The sequence below is a fragment of the Dermacentor silvarum genome, chromosome 9, assembly GCF_013339745.2.
Source record: "Dermacentor silvarum isolate Dsil-2018 chromosome 9, BIME_Dsil_1.4, whole genome shotgun sequence".
Lineage (NCBI taxonomy): Eukaryota > Metazoa > Arthropoda > Arachnida > Ixodida > Ixodidae > Dermacentor > Dermacentor silvarum.
Window position 1 is genome coordinate 87,941,868 of NC_051162.1, and position 22,856 is coordinate 87,964,723.

At 43.3% G+C, this 22,856-nt stretch overlaps 1 protein-coding gene across 1 annotated transcript in view; it reads right to left on the reverse strand.

Moving 5' to 3' along the window:
* Positions 1-10,522: 10,522 nt before the first annotated feature.
* The window catches only part of LOC125939857 (uncharacterized), a 45,890-nt gene continuing 33,556 nt past the window's right edge, over positions 10,523-22,856 (reverse strand). Inside the window, exons 4-7 of the mRNA XM_049655349.1 lie at positions 21,257-21,387; positions 16,684-16,748; positions 12,455-12,563; positions 10,523-10,592 (exon numbers count right to left, since the gene is read on the reverse strand). Of these exons, the coding sequence (XP_049511306.1) occupies positions 10,523-10,592; positions 12,455-12,563; positions 16,684-16,748; positions 21,257-21,387 (375 nt within the window). The remainder of the gene's footprint in view (positions 10,593-12,454; positions 12,564-16,683; positions 16,749-21,256; positions 21,388-22,856) is intronic.

The window sequence follows — 22,856 nt, forward strand, 5'->3', positions numbered from 1 at the left end:
AACTGTGTCTGCCGTAGCCACTACTGAGCCGTGCACGTCGATCTCAGCAGTGCAACGACATGGCCGCTAAGCTACATTGACGGGTGCAATTTTAAATTCTTGCATGTACGTATAGCTAGCTGCATGGACGCGCCAATGGAGAAAAATTTGGAGATTTTCCTCTAAGCGGAGTGCAGGCTGGTAAGAGAAAATTTGTTCCTTTATCATGCTGTTGGAAAAGTCCCGAAAAGCGGTACGCACTAAACAAAGCGTCCATTCTTTGCGAGAGCATCGTTCATTGCCAGCAAGCAAATGTATGCAGCCAACGAGAAGGCTGAATAATTCGAAGGAATGATTCTACACGAAAAATTGCATCTCAAGCCTCAGCGGTATTGTTACTTCTTGAAGTCGAGGGTCTGACGAAATCTCGTTTGGTCGGGTAGAATCATGGTGAAAACAGCATACAGACCCCCGATCAATTTTCACCTTGAGAAATTAAATTTTTAACCTTGGTCGGGGTCTCTTTCCTGTTTCCGCCACTGTTACTTTTTTTTACCTCAAACGTATTTTACATAGCACGAGCATTTTAACGTACGTGCAGCATCGACAGGTCTGAAAGAAAACTGCATTACAAATTCGAATGGGGCCCCATATTATAAGGTTCTTATGCTTATATATCACCTCCATTATAGATAAATAGTTAACCAGCACTAAAAGGACGCCTGACCACAACGAAAAACAAATTCATCAACACGGTTCCTTTCAATCATGGCGTTCAACGTTTTTACACCAATAGCTGTGTTCTTGGAGCAAGCAATACGCTGCTGCAAAGAAGCAATGTTGACTTTCTTTGCGGAGGTTGAGAAAACTATCATAGCTGTTTTGTATCAAGAAAGCAGGTGTTAGGTGGATAAGAGTTGTGTCACTGGTACTTACCACAAGAAAAGAGTTCTCACGTGAAGAAGCGCCATGAGATTGACCTGGTTTCATAAATGTGTATTTACCACTTCTCTATCGCTCTCTCTCTCTCTCTCTCTCTATATATATATATATATATATATATATATACGTTATTGCCGTCGACATGCGCCAACTATAGCCGAGGTTATTTGTGCTACCTGCTCGCCTAAAACGTCTCCAATAAGCACGTACTTCTCATGGCACCGATATTTTGGCGGCACATTAATGAGCTCAATGTTTGCCAGACAAAACATTTCACCTTCCCTCAGGTGAGTTCCTTCGACGTTGAAATAGCCTGCCGAGGCGAATATCTACTGCCTTATTTCTGTTCGTGTAATAATACTAGTTCGCGGTATGTTTTCTTGGTTGTTTGTATATGATCATACAAGTGAATGCTTCCACCACGCTGCCCGTGCAGTCTTCAAGCTCACGCTTTGCCATGTGACGGGGAAGTGCGCAAGCTCCGCTTTGAAGTCACAATCTCCGGGGCAAGATGTGCCGATTCTTGTGTCATCGCTCAAAATACGTCACTTAATTGAAAGTAGTTCTGCTCTACATTTTCTTTCGAATAAGCTATTTGCGTGCAATCAATCTTTTCGAGCTTGAAAAGTTCAAGGCGCTGGTAGCTCGGCTATAGAATTGAGGTTACGCTGAAGCAACCATACAAAACAAATGGTTTTCGTTGTGGTATCACCCACCGTTGGCGCGTTCATTTTACACTGAGCAATGCTACCGTCCCCAATGATCGCCAAAAATCTCACCACGGCATGTCGGTTCCACCCTACAAATACATAAATGCCTTATGTGCGCATTGCCGAGCAGCTACATCGCAACTTAAGATGGCGACACTGCTTAGAGAAGCTGTAAAGAACATTCGAAGAAAGTGCATTCATTGAGTTATTGTAGAGTACAGTGATTGGTACCCGAAATCATCCATATATACATGCAGCCCAGTATATTCGATAGTAATAGCGGATGCCGCATACATTGAAGAATGAAAAAAAAAAAACTATTCGCGTCATGCTGGCGAACTGATCAGATAATCCTTCACTACCAAATTAGCCATGATATTTGAAAAATATGGGTTACAGTAGGCACGTTTTGTGCCATACCATGAATCTACAAGAAAGACAATTTGGTGAGAAATGTTCATCAGCAATGCCTTTAGTGGTGTGCATTTATCAGTGATAGAAACGCGATAATCAGACAGCATGGCCGACCACGCGTTTTATAGCGCCAACGATCGCTGGATAATGGTTGGAGGGCAGAATGCAGCCAAAATGCACCGCAAAGGCTCTCGCTTCGATAGTAAAACACAGTGCAACAGCACAGTGTCTCAGGCGCCCATTGGTGCCGCTAAAACTGCCGGAAGGTATGAGTTCCCAGTATTGTGTTTGAGTAGCTCAACACTGTACACGTGAAAGGAATAATTATAACAGCGCGTTTTTATTTATATCCAGACAGCTACATATAATTATTTCTTATTTTTGACGGTTCTTTTTTATGTATTTAAAGATACTTCGGGTGTTTCCTCTACCATCAAGAAATACTGGGCGCAGACACGTACGAGCAGCGGATCAGCCTGGATCAGCAGCATAGCGACCATGCCGTGTTGTACCACGTGCTGCCCGACCACAACAGTTTTTTTATAATGTCGCGTAGCTCAAGCTGTTTTCTTCTACTACGACGTCGTGGTGTCACCGGTTTCACGACGCTATAGAAGAGCCATGTTGAAAGTGGAAACAAACGGCCATCACATTGAAAAGGAACGTAGCTCTCGTAAAAGCAGTCTCCACAGTTGTTGAGAAGCCGCATGCAGCACACACAGGTCATTTTTTGGCTGTTTATTAAAATTTCAATGCAAACGTGTCCATGTAGCCGCAGTGCGACGTCGCCTTCTTGTGTATATTTGGAACTGTGTCTATATTTGAAATATACTGCAGTAAACGGCAATAATAAACAAAAGTTATTAAACACTACGAAGTAACGTAGGCCTTCTCTCAACTTTGGTAAACAAATCTTACTTTATAAATAAAAGCGATCTGAGGCAGGTAAACGTAATCGGGTGAACGCAGCAAACGAGCCGTAAGATTGCGAGGGTGTATATCACATTGTACGGACATTCCTACCACACCAGCTGAACAGACAATAATGACGGAAAACCGCGACATGAAATCGAGGTCCTAGAGTATGTCAAAGGCATCGCTCCGAATTATCAAGCAAAAAGAAGTATGATGTCCGTCAACACAGACACCAGCTCCTCACATGACGGTAACTGCAGTAGTTCCACCATTCTCGACACGGACGACATGTAGAGAATAAAAAGTTGCACCTTTAATACTTAAAGGTTCGAGCTCATGACTAATAGTCATGACCAATAGCCTCTGTCAGTTACGGACGTTACATTGTCCAAGTACACGTAATTTGGGGTATGATTGGTAGACAGTTTCAAGAGCGGGATATCAAATTAGGTCGCCATGGCAACATCACGTCTAGAAGCAGGGCGCAATAATTGGCAAACTTCCTGCACAGTTGCTGTAATGACGAAGAGAGTACACGCTTTGGTTTCCTACACGCACGCGGGGTGAGTCGTACTGCGGTTTCTTGACGGAGCATTGTAAGTGTTTCCTGACTTCTGGTTCCTGGTTCCTAGTTCCGAATGCCTCATTAACATGCCACTGCTGTAAATAAAAGATTACCTGTGAAATATCAGATACGTGGTCCTCTAGAATAGCTGGAGAGGTATCTTTCAAACACCTCGAACGACGACCCCAAGACCCACATGCCGTTCGTATGGTTGGAAGAAGACGGTCTTCGCACATATTGCAGCAATATTGGAACAATCAAACAACGCAGCAAACCATGAAGGCTTTCGTTTTTTCAAAGCAACGGCATTCAGATATTTCAGGAGAAGAAGCACTGATCTAGCGCTGAACTAACGTACAATATTATCAGGCAGTGAGGACGTTCTTCAGACGTTGGTCTTGGCAGGTAAATGTGTTAGCCGCGTAGGATGAGGCGAAAATTTGTGCGTTATTCAGTCATCGCTTCTTCGAAGAGGCAGCATTCAAAAATTGTGCACCTGCCGTGGTTGCTCAGTGGCTATGGTGTTGGGCTGCTGAGCACGAGGTCTCGGGATCAAATCCCGGCCACGGCGGCAGCATTTAGATGGGGGCGAAATGCGGCCGCCGTGGCCCAGGTGGTCGAAATTTCTGGAATCTCCCACTACGGCGTGCTTCATAATCGGATCGTGGTTTTGGCACGTAAAACCCCATAATTTCTTTTTTTTTTACAATTGTGTACTGCACTCGCAAATTCTTAAGCACGAAATGGTTACAGAGGTCGTCAGCAAATTTCTTTAAAATGTGGGTGGCCTTTACAGCTTCGTGGTATCTTCTCGGCGTATGATTGTAGCGAACATAGACGAGGATGCAAACAGTCACGCGAAAGACACAGACACGGCGCCATGTCTACGTCTCTCGCGTGCTTTCTTGCATCCATCTATATGCACTACGGTCATGCTACAAGATGCCAAACTAACAAGCCTCCGCTGCAGCACTTGGTAACTTCTCGTCAACGTTTTGACAGAGAACGTGCATGCGTCTTGCATGTGAGCTTAGTAGGATATGGATAAAGTCGAAGCCCGATGCAAGGTCCTTTGCTCCCCGCCAACAGCTTGGCCGAAGAACAGTTGAAGTTTTTGCTTAAACAGTGTACAATTATGTTCTTCGTTTAAGTGCAGCTTCAAAGCTAAAAGTGCAGCTTTTAAAGTTTTAGATGGAAGCCGAAAAGTGGTTACGAGATCAAGGTCGCGACGTGAGGAGTGTTAATCATTTTTCAGAGCCATCCGTATGTCAGGAAGGGTAGGGGGTGGTGGCAATCCCACTCAGATAGTGAGCCTTGAACTGTAAGCGCTGTTTTTAGGCACGAATACACGCTCGGCGATTAGAGCGCCTCACTCCACCTTGCTCCCAGTGATGCTGCTACCGACACGCAGTTTTACACGTAATCGCAAGAACCGTTAGCATACTAATGCGGAAAAGACTATTTCCATTTTGCGACTATCAAACGCTGCCAAATCTCACGTGCAAGGTCAGTTCCTCGCTGTCCCATAGAACTCCCTACAAGAATTAGATTGCGCAGAAGCGCGCGAGGTTCCTTCCTTGATGTGACTGAACCACTACGGCCGAAACCGCTTTACACCTGGCGCACACCAGGGCAACCGGCCGTGGATGCGGGACCGCTTCCTTCACCCCGGCTTTAACAAAAGTCTGTGCAGCCAATAAAACAATCTGTTCTGAAAGGACCAGGCCTTGTAATAGTTTATTTATTTCTCAAATGACCAGCAGAAAGAAACGTGTGACCAACTCGGTCATCTTGCTGCCTTCTGTTCAACCTCTGTCTCTTGGTGGCATCGTCTGTAAAACGAAGCAACTGAATTCAATAACTGCAATGAAATGCATCAATTCAACTACACCAGTGGGTTTCGTCCTTGCCAACGACTAATAAAAAAATAAACAATTATTTATTTGCTAGTACCTTTTCCAAAAAACACGTTTCATTTACTGCGGCCAATTGGAAAATTCTCACTTGCTGGCGTATCCTTACTTGCAGATGGCTGATGCCTTAGGAACATCAACAATTAAAAAGTTGATTGATCATATATTTTACTAAATAAGCCCGTGAATGCCAGAATAGTTCCAAGATTTTGTGACTGCCAGCAGGAAGTGCGCAAGTTTTTGGGTACTTGTAAGAAGTCTGTTGGGACTGAAAAGGGAATATCTTGATTGGCGAAATATGGTCCAAGCATATACATTTTAATAAAAAGGGCTTGTGAATGCAAATGCTAATCTCCCTTACCAGTTAGGCAAATGAAAGAAAATGACTTAACAATATTTCTTCTGACGAAAATGAGAAAGTAGTAAGAATACACACTTCCTAAGAGGAGGATGAGGAATAAACCTTTATTGCGGAACCAGCACTTTAAGATGGCCGGGCCTAAGCCTCCCATGAGGGGACGTCGAGGGCTTGCCTCGACGCCGCCTCACCGGCATGCTGGGTCGCCCAGGTTTGGTCGTCGAGGGCGGAGCTCCGCAGAGCCTCACGCAACTTCGACAAGAGGATCGTGGTGTTAATGTGTGTGTACTGTGCTGGGAACTCCCACAGCACATGTGGAAGCGTAGCCGGGTGAGTGTCACAGCACCAGCAGTTGGGGGTATTGTAAACTTCAGGGAATATAAGATGGAGGCGGGCTGGTGAAGGGTACGTATTTGTTTGTAGCAGACGCAGGGTGGTAGCCTGCGCCCGGCTGAACTTGGGGTGAGGGGGGGGGGAGGTTCGGCGACTAAGGTAAAATGCCTTAACGTGATCGTTATAAGTAGTCAGATTGTCCCTGGTGTCCAACTCGTCTCCAGTGTCTCCGGCGCAGTTGACTAGTGGAGTGAGTGACCTCGTTGAGGTTGGGGAGGTTTGGGTGGACAGTGACCGCGTGGACCGGGATCCATCTCAGGGAGATCATGCTTTCTTTAGAGTGTGGTGCCTGGCGGAAGATACGAAGAGCTTGAGGAGAAATACGGCCTTTGCTGAAGTTAGTGACAGCTGAGCGAGAGTCACACACGATGGGGTGACAGGTGGCATCTAGAGTGGCCAGGGCGATGGCCACTTCTTCAGCCTTTTCAGCAGTGGGGGTAGTGACGCTGGAGGCGTGGTGTAGGACTCCAGCGCGTGTGGCGAAGGCCACAAATCGTTTGTCATGGGAATATTGGGCTGCATCAACAAATATAACGCCAGGTACACGAGCAAGAGCTTTTATGATTGCTCCGGCCCGAGCTTGGCGCCGGGCCCTGTTAAATTCAGGGTGCATATTTCTAGGAATAGGGTCTGTGTGGATCCAGCTACGGATGTCAGTCGGGATCGATTGTTTGGGGCCCTGTTGCTGATGGTAAGTAAAGCCAGGCGTAGATAGAATAAAGCGTCCCGTTTCAGTAAGGGTGAGCCGTTCAAGCTGAGAGCGTTGTTGTGCTTCAATGAGTTCGGCAAGGGTGTTGTGAACTCCTAGTTGGTTGAAGAGTTCAGTACTGGTGTAATGCGGGAGGCCAAGTGCTTGCTTGTAGACCCCTCGTATGAGGGTGTCGAGCTTGTTTTGCTCAGCCCGGTACCAGTTGAGGTACGCAGCAACGTAGGTGATGTGGCATATGACAAAGGACTGCATGAGGCGGAGAAAGCTTTCTTCTTTGAGTCCCCCTCGTCGGTTGGAGATGCGTTTAAGAAGCCGTAGGGTGTTTTGAGATTGGGCGCAGATCTTGTTGAGAGCCAAGGCATTGGAGCCGTTGGTAGAGATAGTGAGACCGAGGACCCGGATACTAGAGACGTGTGGTATAGGACTGCCATCTTGAAGGCGTAAGGTGATAAGAGTCACAGGGTCGGTGCTCAGATTGGTGTTTTGGAGGGCGTCCCCGCTGAATGGGCTTGTAGAGAAGAAGCTCCGATTTAGCCGGCGAACAGCGCAGTCCGGTCCCTTGGAGATAGGCTTCAACCGTGTCAATCGCCGTTTGGAGGGCTGACTCCACTTGACCATCGCTGCCTCGGTACGCCCAGATGGTGATGTCATCGGCGTAGATGGTATGATTGATATTGTCGACTCGTTGTAGTTGCTTGGCAAGGCCAATCATGACTAAGTTAAAAAGCATGGGAAAGATAACTTAACCTTGCGGGGGGGGGGGGTGCCTTTGCTGCCAAGGGGAAGCTAGTCTGGTCGTAAATCCCCGACCGAGAGGGTGGCCGTGCGATTGCAGAGGTAGTCACGGATGTAATTGTAGGATCGCTCTTCCAGGTGGAGGTGGGAGACCTGGTCAAGGATAGCTTCATGGGAAATGCTGTCAAAGGCTTGAGTGAGGTCGAGTCCGAGGATGGCTTTCGTGTTACGGAAACGGTCGTTTTGTACTTGATGTTTGAGCTGCAACATAGCGTATTGAGTAGAAAGGTGAGGGCGAAATCCAATGATGGTGTGGGGATAGATAGAGTTGTCTTCGAGGTGTGTGTTGATGCGTGCTAAGAAGGCGTGTTCCATCACTTTGCCTACGCATGAACTGAGGGAGATAGGCCTTAGGTTGTTGAGGCTAGATGGTTTGCCAGGCTTTGGGATTAGGATAACGTTGGCAGTCTTCCAGGCAGCTGGCATGGGCTCATTGCGCCAGCCATCGTTGATGTAGTCAGTTAGATGGGACACGGACTCGTCATCGAGATTACGAAGGGTTTTGTTAGTGACCCCGTCTGGGCCTGGAGCAGAACGACCGTTAAGCTTGCGAAGAGCAGCATGTATTTCAGATGCACTGAAATAGGCGTCTAGTGTAGGGTGCGGAGATTCAAAAAGAAACACTAGATGGTTATGAAGGTAAGTAAACGACTAGAAAAAAAGGCCAGAGCGAGGATTCAGTGTTCTGGTGTTGATGTCGTTCATCCTTTTCTATCAGTTGCTATGGGTTATAATTTCAGAAAATGGAAGTTGAATGTCATACGGACGCTCATACGAATGTACTGATATCACAAAAGCAAGCTAGATGATAATACAATCAATTGAACTTCAAATTCAATTTATTAATTGATTGATTGATTCATTGATGTGTATTACCTCTACCTTGGTAGCATCAAGACACAAGTTGCAATAAGTTGAGTCATTATGGTGAGAATTTTTCACCGTTTATTTCGTGCTTTCATACAAACGCGTTAGATTCACCATGTTTGTTTATGTACTGTTTGTAAGAACTACAGAAATAATATGTTGGCTCAGTAAGTCAAATGTTTGTTTTCCTAGCTTCATATCACAATATGTTATTGTCTTATTACCTATAAATACTTACTATCATCTTATTTATCACTAAAAACCATTTCTAATGCAACAAAAGCTACACTACAGCCCACAATCTGCTTTTAATTACAAACAACTCTACGCGTTCTCAGTTTATGCATATTTAAGGCCAAGGAACGTGCGTTGCCCAACCCGTAATAATTTGAAACGAATGTATTCAATCAGATTTTCACATCCATGCAACTAAATAGCCGTTTGCGCTGATATAGACTCAGCATAATTTATGAAATTGCCTCCTTGCCCCTTAATACTTGTTCTGACATCAGAAAGAAGGCACGCTCTCGTGAAATCTGGTTCACTACTTCCATAACTTGTTTAAGCTTGGAAATAATTATGATTTTTTTTCAGTGGTATCTGTCTTTTTTCACCCTCAATCCACGTGCCTGAAACAACACAAACCTCTCAGTTTTTTTTTTCTTTTTTTATGAGACATACTAAGGTGCTAGTGTTCCAGGATAACTTTATGCTCATCCGCAAGTGTGCACTTTAGACATCTGGGTTTTTTTTATTTGATTTGATATATTTGTAAGAGTCCTTTTGTAAGAGGAGCGTCCCTCAGCCATATCACGTTTTGTAGTGATGCACTCATACACATACTGACACGTGTTCTCCCAATTTCGCCCAATAAAAAGCTAGTTTTGTCATTGACAGTATTTCTGATGTTTTCTTCATCGTCACTACTACGTGGCAATGTGCATATACGTATTACATATTTTCATCGGCACATTTTTATTGTTTTTTGGATATTTTTCTATAAGCTTCATACCGTCTTTTCTTGCGACTGAATTTATTCCAATACCTGTTTAATCAGGCCCAGGTGATCTTACCATTCTTCTCGGTCAGTTTCCCATAGTGAGCATGATCCGTTTTTAGGAAACATATACGTGTAATTAGCTGCGTGTATCTTATCCTAAAATTTCTCTCTGGCGCGTTTCTGCAAGGTCCAGCACTTATAACTTGTCATTGTACACGTTTCAGTGCTGCCTAAATGTACCGATTTCTCTTCGTGGTCCACCATGGTGGCTGTCGCCTACAAATACACTAACCCAAAGATGGTTCTGCGGTTTCTTTATTTCTGCTCCTTTATTTATTAACAGCGAAGCTGTTTACGATGAAGGTAATCCGGTGGTGTACGCAGAAAACTCATCCGCCTGGCGAGGACGTCACGATCGTCGCCTAGCAACGGAGTGCCACCTCATCGCCGCCGCTTCGCCGCCACCTCCTCGCCCCGCCGCTGCTCCCGCCACAGTGCCAACTTGCGACGCCTTGCCTAACCTCCGCAGCCGCGCCGCTCACTCTTCCGCCGTAGCTCTGCCTAACTTCTCCCCACAGCCGCGCGGGGGCGAGCTAGACAATGAGGCCACTCCAGAGTATATAGCTCCGCGTCGCCGAGGCGTGGAGACACACATTGCCTCGTGAGTTTGCGCCGAGCGCAAGGGTCGCCCGAAGAAGATCGTCACGGCCGAAGAAGAGGAGGAAGAGGGGTAATTTGTTTGCATAAGAGAAGAATGTTCATTCCTGAAAACATATATGGTCACTAACTCGGTAATAAAATCTTTGTAATGCTATCCACAATAATGTTACCCTTGACGCAGCTTGATGAGAGGTTTTTAGACAATCGTATTCACAAATAGCTGAAGCACACACGGCTTCACAATTTTTCTTAAACCTAAGAGATAAAATAAAAGTTGAAGATATATAAAATCCAGTGTGCACTTACAAGAACGTCTCATTCATATATCGCCGATCGCTCCGAGTAAAGCTCTTATACCGTGTTGACCCGAATCTGTGGCCGAGAATGATACAGAGATTTAAAACCTACACAAATAGAAATGTGTGTGCGTGCCTCACGCAATTCGACAACTACATTATCTTAGAAAATAGTCGTCTTCAGCGGAACATATATATGTCAATCGTAGTGTACGATTGACATATATATAGCTTCCAATGTATACATTTTCTCACGCACACCTGCGTCAAGCCACTTCTACCTGCTCACATGTATTACTGACAGCGACGTTGTCGAACATTTCCATGAATGAGTCAATTCTACTAGACTGATATAAAAGCAATCGGAATTCCAAGAGCTGTAGAAAAATTACCGAAGCATTTTTACGCTAGCACAAAAAATTTGGTCAATAAATAAGGCTTAACATCCTTATGACATCGAACATATGTGCAAGAACTGAGATTATAACGTGTTGGCTATGGAATTGCAGACCTAAGGACTGTTAACAGGAACTATAGCTAGTGTAATAGAAACGTTTGAGACAAAATATAAGCTCTGTGCTGGTTTTATCTGGGCTCGAAAATTCCCACAAAATTAAACCTTACGCAACTGTAAATATGCGCCACATGCAGAACCAGACTGAGGCGGCAAAAGTTATAAGACGTCTTCTTAACTGATTTGAGGCACAAAACTACCAATAATTTGGCAGAGGCAACAACGCAAACTCAGAACATCGGATCGTACCACTATCATCTAGCAATCATAGTGCTTCTTGCGACTGTAATAAGGAGAAATGTGTTTGTCAACTTATCTTACACAAAACATATATGCCTTTAAAATATTGACTCGCGCGGGGAATTCCCGTTAAAAGGCTCGCTTGCAAGAGGCATCGTCCGCGCTTTGATACCACTTACGCAAAGCGCGTCCTGTTCCGCATGAAGAAGGTTTTACCACTAGCTTACATCTGCATTCATCGCTATCAGTAAAAAGGTCACCTACATACTCTCAAGCGTACCCCCAAATGTACAGCTCACGTTCAGCATGTAAAAGATGAAAAAAATCCTTTCACTTGTCCAATGTATTTGTCACGCGGGCATGGAAACCAGCGCTACGGAAAGCTCTATGCGCGTTAGCGTTGTTTTTGTCACATTCATTGTGGCTTTTTTTTTCAACGCTACGACCATTGCTTCAAGAAGAGCTTCATATTTTATTGAAGTTTTTTGCTGGGGTCGCAATGTTCCGAATCATTCCCACTTGATGCTACTTTTCAAATTTTCCAAGGTTCTTCGTACCGACAAGTCAGTAGTTGGCTCGTGCTAACACGTGTATTTGTAATAAGTGTTGTGTACCCGCAAATTTCGGACTGATAACTGATAAGACAGACTTCAAGCGTCATTGTTCTCTTTGCGCTGTATGTTCTGTGCTTGTACACATTTTTTAAATTCTTCCTTGGCTTATATTCAGCATTTTGCACCTTCCACGTCCCCTGGCTAAAATGGTATTCGTCACATTTTTGGGTGGTTCGGTCTGCTTTCACACTTTTGTTTTAACAAATAAAAACAGGCTGAGTGCCTCATCAAAGGAAATGGAGAAAATACACACAAAGTTATTGGTTAGGAAGGGAAGAATAATGGTTAAGGAACAAGAGCGAAGGCGCTGCACATGATAACCCGGAAAATGATGATTTAGGCACGGCTGGCACCCCCGTCATCATTACTGTCATCCTACAGAAAAGTAGCTAAGAGGATAGCCACTAGTGAAGACTCGCAAAAGATGCACAATGAAATATTGGATTTCGAAGAGGACTAGCATGGGAAAAACAACGAAGCGTAATGTGATTCTATCAAATCCAATTTTTGAGTGCAGTGGCTTCTTTGCATTTTTATTTGGAGAAGAAAAATTGCACAATATATGCTTACACAAACGCCGTCGCACGGGCAGCGAAGTCAATACCAAGTGCTTCATTTGGAATGCTCACAACTGCAGCACTCGCGTTCGTACTACAGAACGTTCCCCGGGTGTTCATTTCTGAAAAGATAATTGAGAGTTATTATTTATGTTTGAGATTCTGCAACTTGCTGTTCTACTGATATGATACTTTCGAAAAAATCCATTCAAGATGCGCTGCAAGAAATGACTAGTTCGAAGAGCCATTTTATATCACTACAATATAAAATCTATAAATATTATGCAATATATTTCATGAGGCGCTCACAATTTCTTCGCGTCAGAAATAATGTATCATTTCTCATTTGCATTGCTTTGCTAAACAAGGCTGCAAAATGCAGGTATTTTTTTACTCTTTTGAGTTCTGTTTTGGTTTCCCTCGTTATACCGAGCAGTGTACTCCACCACTTCAGAAGGCGTTGTAATAAAAGACCGCAGGGGCACCTTCTTTCAAGGCAATGTATTTCTTTATTTAGGCACAAAGAATAACGAAAAAGCCGGTGTCTATGGACACGGTTATCCCAAACACACTACTAAGGTAAGAATAAAGAAATGAACAAGAACAATTCGACAACTACACACCCAGGAAAAGTCACAAGCACCGCTGTGGCCGGAATGCCATGAGTGACACTGATAACACTCCTTGGGCCAAATCTACCATTTATTCGCAAATATTCGAGAATACAGAACGAAAGATAACCACCGCCGTAGCTGCATTGGGAGTACATCACACGCGTATGCAATTTGTGTTGGTTTATCCACTACCGGCGTCAAATTATTTTTTTTTCAACGTGAACTTTCTGTTTCCTCATTTGTGCACTTCCATTAAACGCGCAATAAGTTTGCCTTGTGCCTTCCTTTTCTTGATTGCCTGTGTCCCTCATGTTGTCAAAGCATACAAAACTGAACACCTTGTACCCTCTTCGTCTCAGTCAAGCACGCAAACATTTTCCCTACACACACGAGCACCGCAAACGGTATCCAATAGCAGGAACATTCACACATCTCACAGATCGAGAAAGAATAGAGTATTGGAGTAGCATACATAATTTTTTTACATAATAATATAGGCAACGTTCCTATTGGCACATAAATGCGACCACCCAAAACGACAAGGCCACCGTATGAAAATGTCAGAAAGAAAAAAACTTTGTGGATACAATAACTCAATAATGTGGCTCTTCAATGAAGTGCCAGCTAACGGTCACTGAGGGCGTCAATTGACGGACTCGGTTTATCAAGGCATGACCATGTTTCGAGCATTGTGCTTACTGTGAGAGGATGTCTGTAAAAAACGTTTAAAGGTCACGGAGAGGAACCCGCCGTTGGTGTAACGTAGGACCTGCTATGATAATATGCTGCACTGAAGGGTTGGCATTGCCACAGAAGCTACAATTTCAGGGCCTTCTTCTCTTGAAGACACACAATATATGCTGCGCCAGTTCATTGACGCATATCTGGTTGCCAAGTCTATGCTGCAGTGCAACAAAAGGTAATGGTGCCTTATGCGACAAATGTAACTGCAGTGAGGGTGCTGAATGCGCACATGGCGATAGCTAACTTATGGGCTACCTAATTGCCTCTAATACCTACTTGACTCATTAGCTACTGAAAACTATCATCATGAACAGCATAAAAAGCAATGGTCAATGTTTTCGTTATTTCGTATGCCGTATAGTTATCTACACGATATTGAAATATTTCGTTACTTGTAGAACTCTTTTGGGAGTCGGAATTTGACTTGAGCGCCTTGAAAACTCTAGCTCCTGAATACGCGCTATACTATTTTTTTTACAGCGACGCTGTTTATGGCTAGGTTTCCGAGAAATTTCATGTGCGCGCGCAAAAACTCCGGTCTCGTGTTCCAATCCTGTTCATTGTGCAGAAAAGGTCCCAGTGCAATGGCATATACCTTTATGGACTTTGGGTGGAGGGCTCTGGGACCTGTAACGTTCCCTTGAACTACCCTTGTCATACCTAGGACCCAATGAGGTCCCAGGCACAAGAGTAAGAACAATTTTTTTATTAATGCTTATTGACAAAACATCGTAACAAAGGGGTTACAAACCTAAACATAACGGAGTAAAACTGTATGCAATAAATATCGAACAGAAAATGGCTAAAAAACACTAGTTAGTTGTGCTACTAATATAAAAGGCTAAAACTGTAAAGCTGTATATATAACGCTTCTCTAAAAACAATAAATACATTAGGCTGAGCCGATATAACTTGTCTAAATCTGTGTGGAGAAGCAGATCGTGCCACTTATAGAAAGTTTTTCCATGATCCGCAGGTACTGTTTGCTGCAGATACTGCGCAGGACACGATCGTTCCCTGGGTCCCAGTTGCCAAGGCAGCCTCCTGCCAAGGAGCACCCAAAGAAACTCGTACAGGTGCGGCATGGAAGTAAACTTACAGAGGAAAATGAATCAGCCCACCTGAAACTCTCGGATGCTGTGTTACACTAGTAGTCTACTACTAGTCAAGCATTTAAGAAATAAAACTACTAAATCGTCGTGAACTTCCCATCAATTTCAATAAGTGTATGCTACCACATTCTTCCGAGTAGCTCGAAACAACGCGCCCACTCCGTGAAATTACGATGACTAATGAGCAAGCTGTCAACCACTGTTTGTAATATGTGCTAAGACATTTCGTTAGCGCAATCTTGGTGGACATGTGCCATAACTGAACTCGATGTATGCAATGTGGTAAGACATCCCTAACACATTCTTATGAAAGAGCCTCAGAATATCTGCGAGATGTGAGCATTGGTAGATCATTCAACCTACTGTGTTTATGCCGAGAAAGATAAACTCGATAATGAGCCGCCCATCGAGTGGTAGGTTTGAGAGAACTCATAACAGAATTGCGTTCCTGGTCTCTTGATAGCTTTCGCAACAGGAAGGCTTATTTACAGCGTTTTTGGAGCCATTCTTCAGTCAATTCTTTTTGCAACCTCTCCCCCACCCCCCAATATATTCATAGTGCACCTTCTCCTAAAAATGAGTGAGAGCCTCGTTTAGCGTACTTGTCTAAACTGTGAAAACGTCGACAGCATTTAAAGCAAATGGATTCTTATGCATTGTCATCGCTAACCTGTAATATAGTATGAGACGTGTGATAACACATATTGATGGTCGACAAAGTATACCCTAAATGACCTCTTTTGGTAGGTACTGTATCTTAGCAAAAGTATTTCGATTATATTTTACTGTTATGCTTCGTGCGGAGATATTTTTTTACGACAGTGTATGCACAACGGTAAATACAATCTTTCCGCTCACATGACCAATAAAGGAATATTGAAACAAATGCAGCACTTACTACTCCAACATGTTTATTACATAGGCAGACATGGTGCCAAGCAATACAAAGAAGTTCACACAGAAGTCCATACAGATAGCATTTGTTGCTTTTGACCGCTCATTCGGTTTTAACATTGGCCTAATTATCTGCTATGCAAACGCCCAATTTAACACACTCATGGATGTGAAAGAATGTATGGCGACGTTTCGTTTCAAAAATATTGTTAAATCCTATTTGTTGTCGTGTGCTCCTGCATAGAATACGTATGACCTCAAGCGCCAGGTGGTTAAGGATCTATGAGAGAAAAAAACTGATTTGTTTTTGTTGTGTTACTAATTGTCGCTACTTTTATTGACCTAACTTTTTCCCAATGCATCCGCTATCAACTATTTAACTTCTTATAGAATGTTCACGCTAGAGCTGAACAGTTCATCGTTGGTTGGGCTATTGTCATGCAGACTTTTCTGCCTTCAGCCGTACCTTCCCCTGTCCTGTATTGGGTCGGAAACAATAAATCGAACGAAATGAAAATAAAATGATATCACGAGGTATCATTACGAGTATAATCATATCCCCAAGATAGTTATCTATTGTTTCTCAAAATGCTCTCCCTTGATGCCGTTATATGGCCGTTTTTACGAAAAGGAATGCACTGGCTTTGTTTTCAGAAGTGACAAACTTACGATTGGTGCAAATTTCTTTTTTTTTGCGCCTTAGCGTCATTTTTTGCCGTTTACGTTAGAATTTCGAAATCGTTAAATGAGCACCGCAATAACAATACATCCTTCCTGGTCAATTACTGCAACATTATTGTCATAATGGTAGCGCTATTGATGTCTGAGAAACTGGGCAGGATAAGCTGCTAGGCTTTATATAACAATAAAAATCTTACCAAAACGTTCAACTGGTACTTGATCAGTTTCATGTTTTTTACCGCTCTCCTTTAGTATACTTCGACTGAAAAAAAAAACAAATACTATACGTACGAATATAATTCAAGGCAAGAAGCTACATAGAGAAATATGAAGAATGGGCCGGGAGATACGTTCAAAATGAGGCACATTTACTGTCATAAAAAAGGCGCACGAGAGCACAGATTGCATTTTCAAAGATAACCATAACTGGCCTTCAGTTGGCTACTTCAGTCATAAAAGCCAAAGCAAGAATGCCGCCAGCAAAATTGACTATTTTCACTGTGACAGTCTATTTGGCCGAATGCGTTCTTGAACAGTTCTTTTGTGGCTCTAGTCAAGCTACAAAATATCGCTGGCTAGGATCATCAGAAACTGAAGCGCAACGTTATCTTCAGGCGTGTGACATAAGGACTTGACTTTAGAAATATATTTCAAATTTTTTATACTTTAAATTATACACAAAATTGACTTTTGTAATTTTCCGAACCCTGGTTTTATATCACCTTTGGGTTAGTATACTGATTAAATGTGCAGGGCTCACAGTCATGCCTTCTTCGCAACTGTTCCTACACTTGTCGTTTTATGCACTAAACAAATAATTCAAATTTATTCACCATGCACTTTATGCCAGTGTCACGTTTTTCACCACGCACTGAAAGCTTGTATTGCCATAGAGAGCACTTACAGATTTCATTTTTCGCTAGTCTGAGCCAGGTGACGCGATATGTATTATTAGCGAGAATGAATGCAGTTTACCTCAGCAAAGAAATCAAAAATACCTATATGGGTTCCAAGTAAATGTTTAACAAAATATAAGTTAGTGTCCACGAAGGCTATTTATTGAAAATAATTTATTGTAGATTTCTAGAGCACGAACATCTCGATACTTTGGGAACTATTGGCCTAAATTACATTTCAGGGGAGGTTCGAGGATGAGCCCGCCATGAAAGCAAAATATGTTATTTATTTTACCAACGTATTCGACATATCACGTGCTGTCAGCAACAGAGCAAAAACAAATGGAGGAATGTTGCATGCAAGTATATGCATTCTGCGACACTCTGTTCACTCGACTGCCACGTTTTCCGTTAAAATATAAATAAGTGAAGTTTGAAACGATATGTTCATCCTCTGAACACAATTACGAAAACAAGTTCTGCCTATGTACAGACGCATCCTGCGAAGCGGCAGACTAAACGCACAGCTGTGTGATATCATCAGAACCGACAGTGTGCATATGTGCGTGTTTCTTTCCGAGCAATCATGCTCTTGTCCCCGTACTATACCAAATTCCCATTATGTCCTTTGCGAGTTATAAAATCGCAATCTATTTGGTGTGCATACTTGAAGTTGTACAAAAATGAATTACTAAAGTGTGAAGAATGTATTGCTTAACATCTCCAATTACATCTACAGGGAAGCCACACCTACGGCAATTTTGTTAAAACATGTAAAGTGCAGTTAGGTAGGCTGTTAGATAAGGAGACGCAATGCTTGTATTATTATTTACTCTTATTCCCGAGGGCTCAAAATGCTAAAACGGAAATTGTTGCAGCCTTTACGCGTGTTAAAGGCAGAATTATGGAAAACATAGACTTTCAAGCTGCATCCTACGGTAGCAAATTTCTGAAGCACACACATGTGAAATGCAGGACCTGCGCCCTTACCTAAAAGTGCAATTGACAAATAACACACAAGAAAGTAATATATGACTATATCCTGCGGGAATATTTATTGATTGTGCGAGCAATGTTATCATTTTATCTGTGTCATTAGTATCACAGCATATCCAGATGGTTCGTGCGTGCAGTGCTACTCTTTTTTTTCATAACATCTGCAGAGTGTCCGACGTAACTTTAGCCCGCTGTTACGATTCCCCTAGAACGGCCATGCCCGGACCACGTGCAGTCTGTTGCGATTCACATTGAGTGGCCATGCCCGGACCAGGTGCGAACACATGGGAAACGGCGTGCCAAACGATTTCTTTCGTCAATATGAACAGATGTGTCCGTCGCGATTGTCAGTGATACGTCAGAGACGAAACCTGTCGTGCCGCCTTGCGACCATCTCACCCCCGCTGGGGACGATCACCCCGCTACGGTCACCCACCCTCACTTCTTCGTCTGATTGCCCTGTCCTGCGGTGGGGGCAGGAGAGGGGAAGAGTGGCCGGATGGTGGTGGGTACAAGAAACCAGCAAGAGCCACGTGGAGAACACTTTTGCTTTACCCTAGCATACAGGCGCAGGCACGTTGAACGTTTTTTATATGTTTTTTGGAGCACACCACTCGCCCGTAACCATCTATTAAACTTGTGTTATTTGTTTTTACGTCACCTCGTCTTCCCTGCCGGACCCTCTCCGATGGTCAACCTGGTTCGAGCTCCAAGCAGACACTGTTGAAAGTTCACCAAACCCCGGCCCGTAACACCACGAATACACGCAAAGTGCCTCTAGCCGCCATCCCCCGGCAATATTGCGTGTATTCGCGGGTTTCTTCCACGCTCGGAAAAACACTTTGATGTAGCACATATGGAGCAACAGAAAGCTGTATCGACAGTTTCTCGCGTTGCTCTACATTATCACATTGACAATTTTCATCTAATTATAATACTTGAGAGGTCAAATAAATAATTCGGACTAATTATTAATTAGGCGGAATGCAAAAAATAATCTGAGTAACTGTAAGCGACGGCAAACAACATTATCTTGCTTCTGCCCAGCTACGTGGCATTTGCGTAGTATTAAAGTTTGACTAAAATTACGTGGGTGGTCCTGTATATATGGTCAAAAGAATTCGATAGGTTAATTGTTTTGCTTCATGAAATAATTGTTGTGCAGTCATTCATTATAACAGACAGTTTAACTGGATCTTCACAGCAGAAATACGCGTGACATCCGCGTGTACTATGGCGTAGGGAAATGGTCGGGCATTCTTAGAAAATCAATCAATAGCTTGCCTCGTGCCTTGCTGGGCAAACATTTACTCTCTAAATATAAATAACTGATTTCTTTCCATTCCGCCAACCAGGAAAATTATGAAACAAACTTATATTCATGCGCTACTGAAGAATATCAAGGTCATTTTTTTTACATTAAGAATGCTGGAGTGCTTGGCCCTCCAGATAGGGACGACCGTGGAAAAATTGTAGCTAACACAATATGAAAACATAATTCTGTTATCTCCCGTTGGTTCTGTGTCCGCGTTCAAATTTCAGCATATAGATTTTTTCTCAATAGCTGATAACGTGCGTGTTGTGAGTGTTCCGTAAGTATAAAAAGAGGTTTTTGCCGGTTTGTTCTATACATTTTCTTTGTGCACTTTTTTCTGGCCTAATTTACTGAAATTTTCGAAGTGTTTATTTCTTTTTTTGCCAGAAATACTGATGTGAAGACAAGGAATGACATGACATAAGCATAGAGAGTTTGAGTTTGAGCCATGAAGTTTAAGTTTGAGTAGGGCTGCCTAAGGCATAATAAAAAGTAATAAAAATGCATGCAATGTGACATTGTAATCATGTTTAGAAAGGCCCCTTTTACAGTAATCTTGACTTCGCTTAATGTATTCAGCGTGCCAGTCACTGTGGAAGACAAACCATCTGAGCGATGTCTCTCGCATTTGCCCTCTACCTGGGTAAGCTCACAGCAGGTGGTACAGATCGGTGTCCAGCCAAGCTTTTAGATTTGGGGCAGGTGGTGTTATCCTATTTAAGCCATTTTATTCACAAGTGGCAATATCACTGACAGGTACCCTATTCCGTGGCCTCCTCAGTTAAAATTCCGTCAGAGTTGTAAGGCTGTGGGACCGGAGGAGTGCACATGGGGAATGAAATTGCGTGTATGCGTTGGAGGAAGTGCTTGTTGACGTAGGAAAACGATAAATGAGTCGCCTACAAGAGGTGGCGGTGCATGCATGATCTTTGTTTAGTCGTGTATTGTTATCTGCCATTGCATTTAGAGGGCACATGTATGTCCTTAAGCTCAGTTTATGTGAATACTGAAATGCGAGTTATTGTGAAACATGTATTGATTGAAAATTAATGTACCTTTACTACCTCGCGTCAGTCTTTTACTGGCACTCAATAAATCACCGTATGTGTGTACATGGACGATGACAACATCACCCAAATACACACATACGCTGATTTATAAACAGTGGGTTGCGTTAAGGGCGTCCTATATGGCCCGGACTTCCAACTAGTTACAGACAGGGACAGTTGAAAAGTAATATTAAAGGCGCTGAGTCAGAGCAAACTGTTGCTGAGGCTACAGCGTAGAATGATTGAAAGTAGCAAAATATTCTTGTTCTTTATATTGTTTATGTCTGCTTGATGTGCCAAATAAAGGAGAAAATGCACCCAATCAAATAATAAGAAGGTGGCCGCGGGTAATTCATGCCAATTTTACAACGTTTGGCAACCCAAGTTATAAAAATTCACGATCAAAAGAACGTGCCTTTACCATGCAATCTAATAACATTGGACATTTTGAGAACTATCATGTCCTAACGCCATTATTTAACAGGTATGAAGCTCAGAGGTAACAAATACCAACTTTGTAAAAAAATAGAACACAGAGTTATTTGAGACAGTCTTGGTCCTGGCGAACTCTAGCAGATTCTCGAGCGTTTTCTCGCCATCCACAGCTTGCGTCATATTCTCAAATGGTACAGACAGGTTATCATTCTGCAATGACAGAGATAAGAGGAGAAAATAAATAGACGCGCCACACACATCAGCCCTTGGTGGCGTAGACTTGCACCGAGGAGCTCCAGTTTTCAAGTGCTTCAGCAAAAAGCGCGCTTGATTGAGAATATCGGTGCAACAACAGCATATCTATTATTTTCGAATATTTTATTCCTGCTCTAAGAACGAGTTGTCCGCATTTTAAGTCAACGCTTTCTGTGCCAACCATATGCCTCATATGTTATATTAAACTACATCTGAACAGTCATTAAATGAACTTGAAAATGATAACGCCTACACAGAGGGACCAAGGAATGGTACACATTTCTTCGATCATTGCAAAACAATACCACCTAGGAAGTGCTCGCGCAGGCATGTAATAAATTTATCCCTACCCTTAAGGTACGGCGCAATTCGTCCGTTATTGTTCCCGCGAGTTCATGACTTTGAGATGAAAGCCTCAAATCTGAATAACTATCTGCGCTTGTGTCTCGCATTGACGGGCCTTCATATAAAAACACAAACCAGCCATGGACACATTTGATAATAAAAAATGCAGTGGAGGAACATATTACAGGAAGCCTCCCTTGTGGCCAACTCGTATCGCGATTCAACGCGGCATGTTGACAGACTCAAAGCTTACAAGTTAGGAGCAGCAGCAGTTGGGCCAATCAATTCTCACAGAATAAGAATCGCTTGAGCTGGTAAATTATGAAAGAAAAACAATAGCAACGAAAAACATCAGAAAGCAACCATAATCGTAACAGTGTCTCCTCGACGATCAGCACCAAAATAGAAACTCAAGATGATCTTATCATTTTGCGTTTCATGAAAACTTAAGAACATTTTCCTCAGCCAACATTCCATTGTGAACAAGGGATCCGTATGGATCCCGAAGCGTCATTTTGTTTTCATTTTGACCTTGGTCAGTGGCCTGCTTCACAAATAACAATGCTTTTACCTGACCAGACGGTATTCCGTCGAACTCTTGACTAAAATGATCTTCAATGCGAACCGGCCAAGGATGTCGTAATAACCAGTAAAAAATGTTCATCCGACGAGAATGCGCTAGCATTCATCTTCCGCAAACCTTAAGTAACCGGCAAGATCCCTAAAGAACGCCACAAGGCTTCTTAACGACACCTAACACATGTCAGTTCACACCTAATGTTCAACCTGACGCTTGGCCCACTTAGCTTCTGCTTTCCCTACTAAGCAGACATTTTTTGGACACTCCAGGCGCATTTCTGCCGTCGCCGTCGGTGTCACTATGAGGTTCAGTATAAAGTCCGAGAGCGATAAAATAATCGCCAATGCGCCTTACGCTGTGTGTGCGAGTGAAAGCGTGCGACGGTGAGCCGGCGATCTTGGCTCAATCTCGCGCGCGGAAGGGGCGAAAGCGGGGAAGAAGCGCACCGTCTTCCGTAGTGCGCACTGCCCTGGGGGAAGGGTAGGAAAGAGGGGGGGGG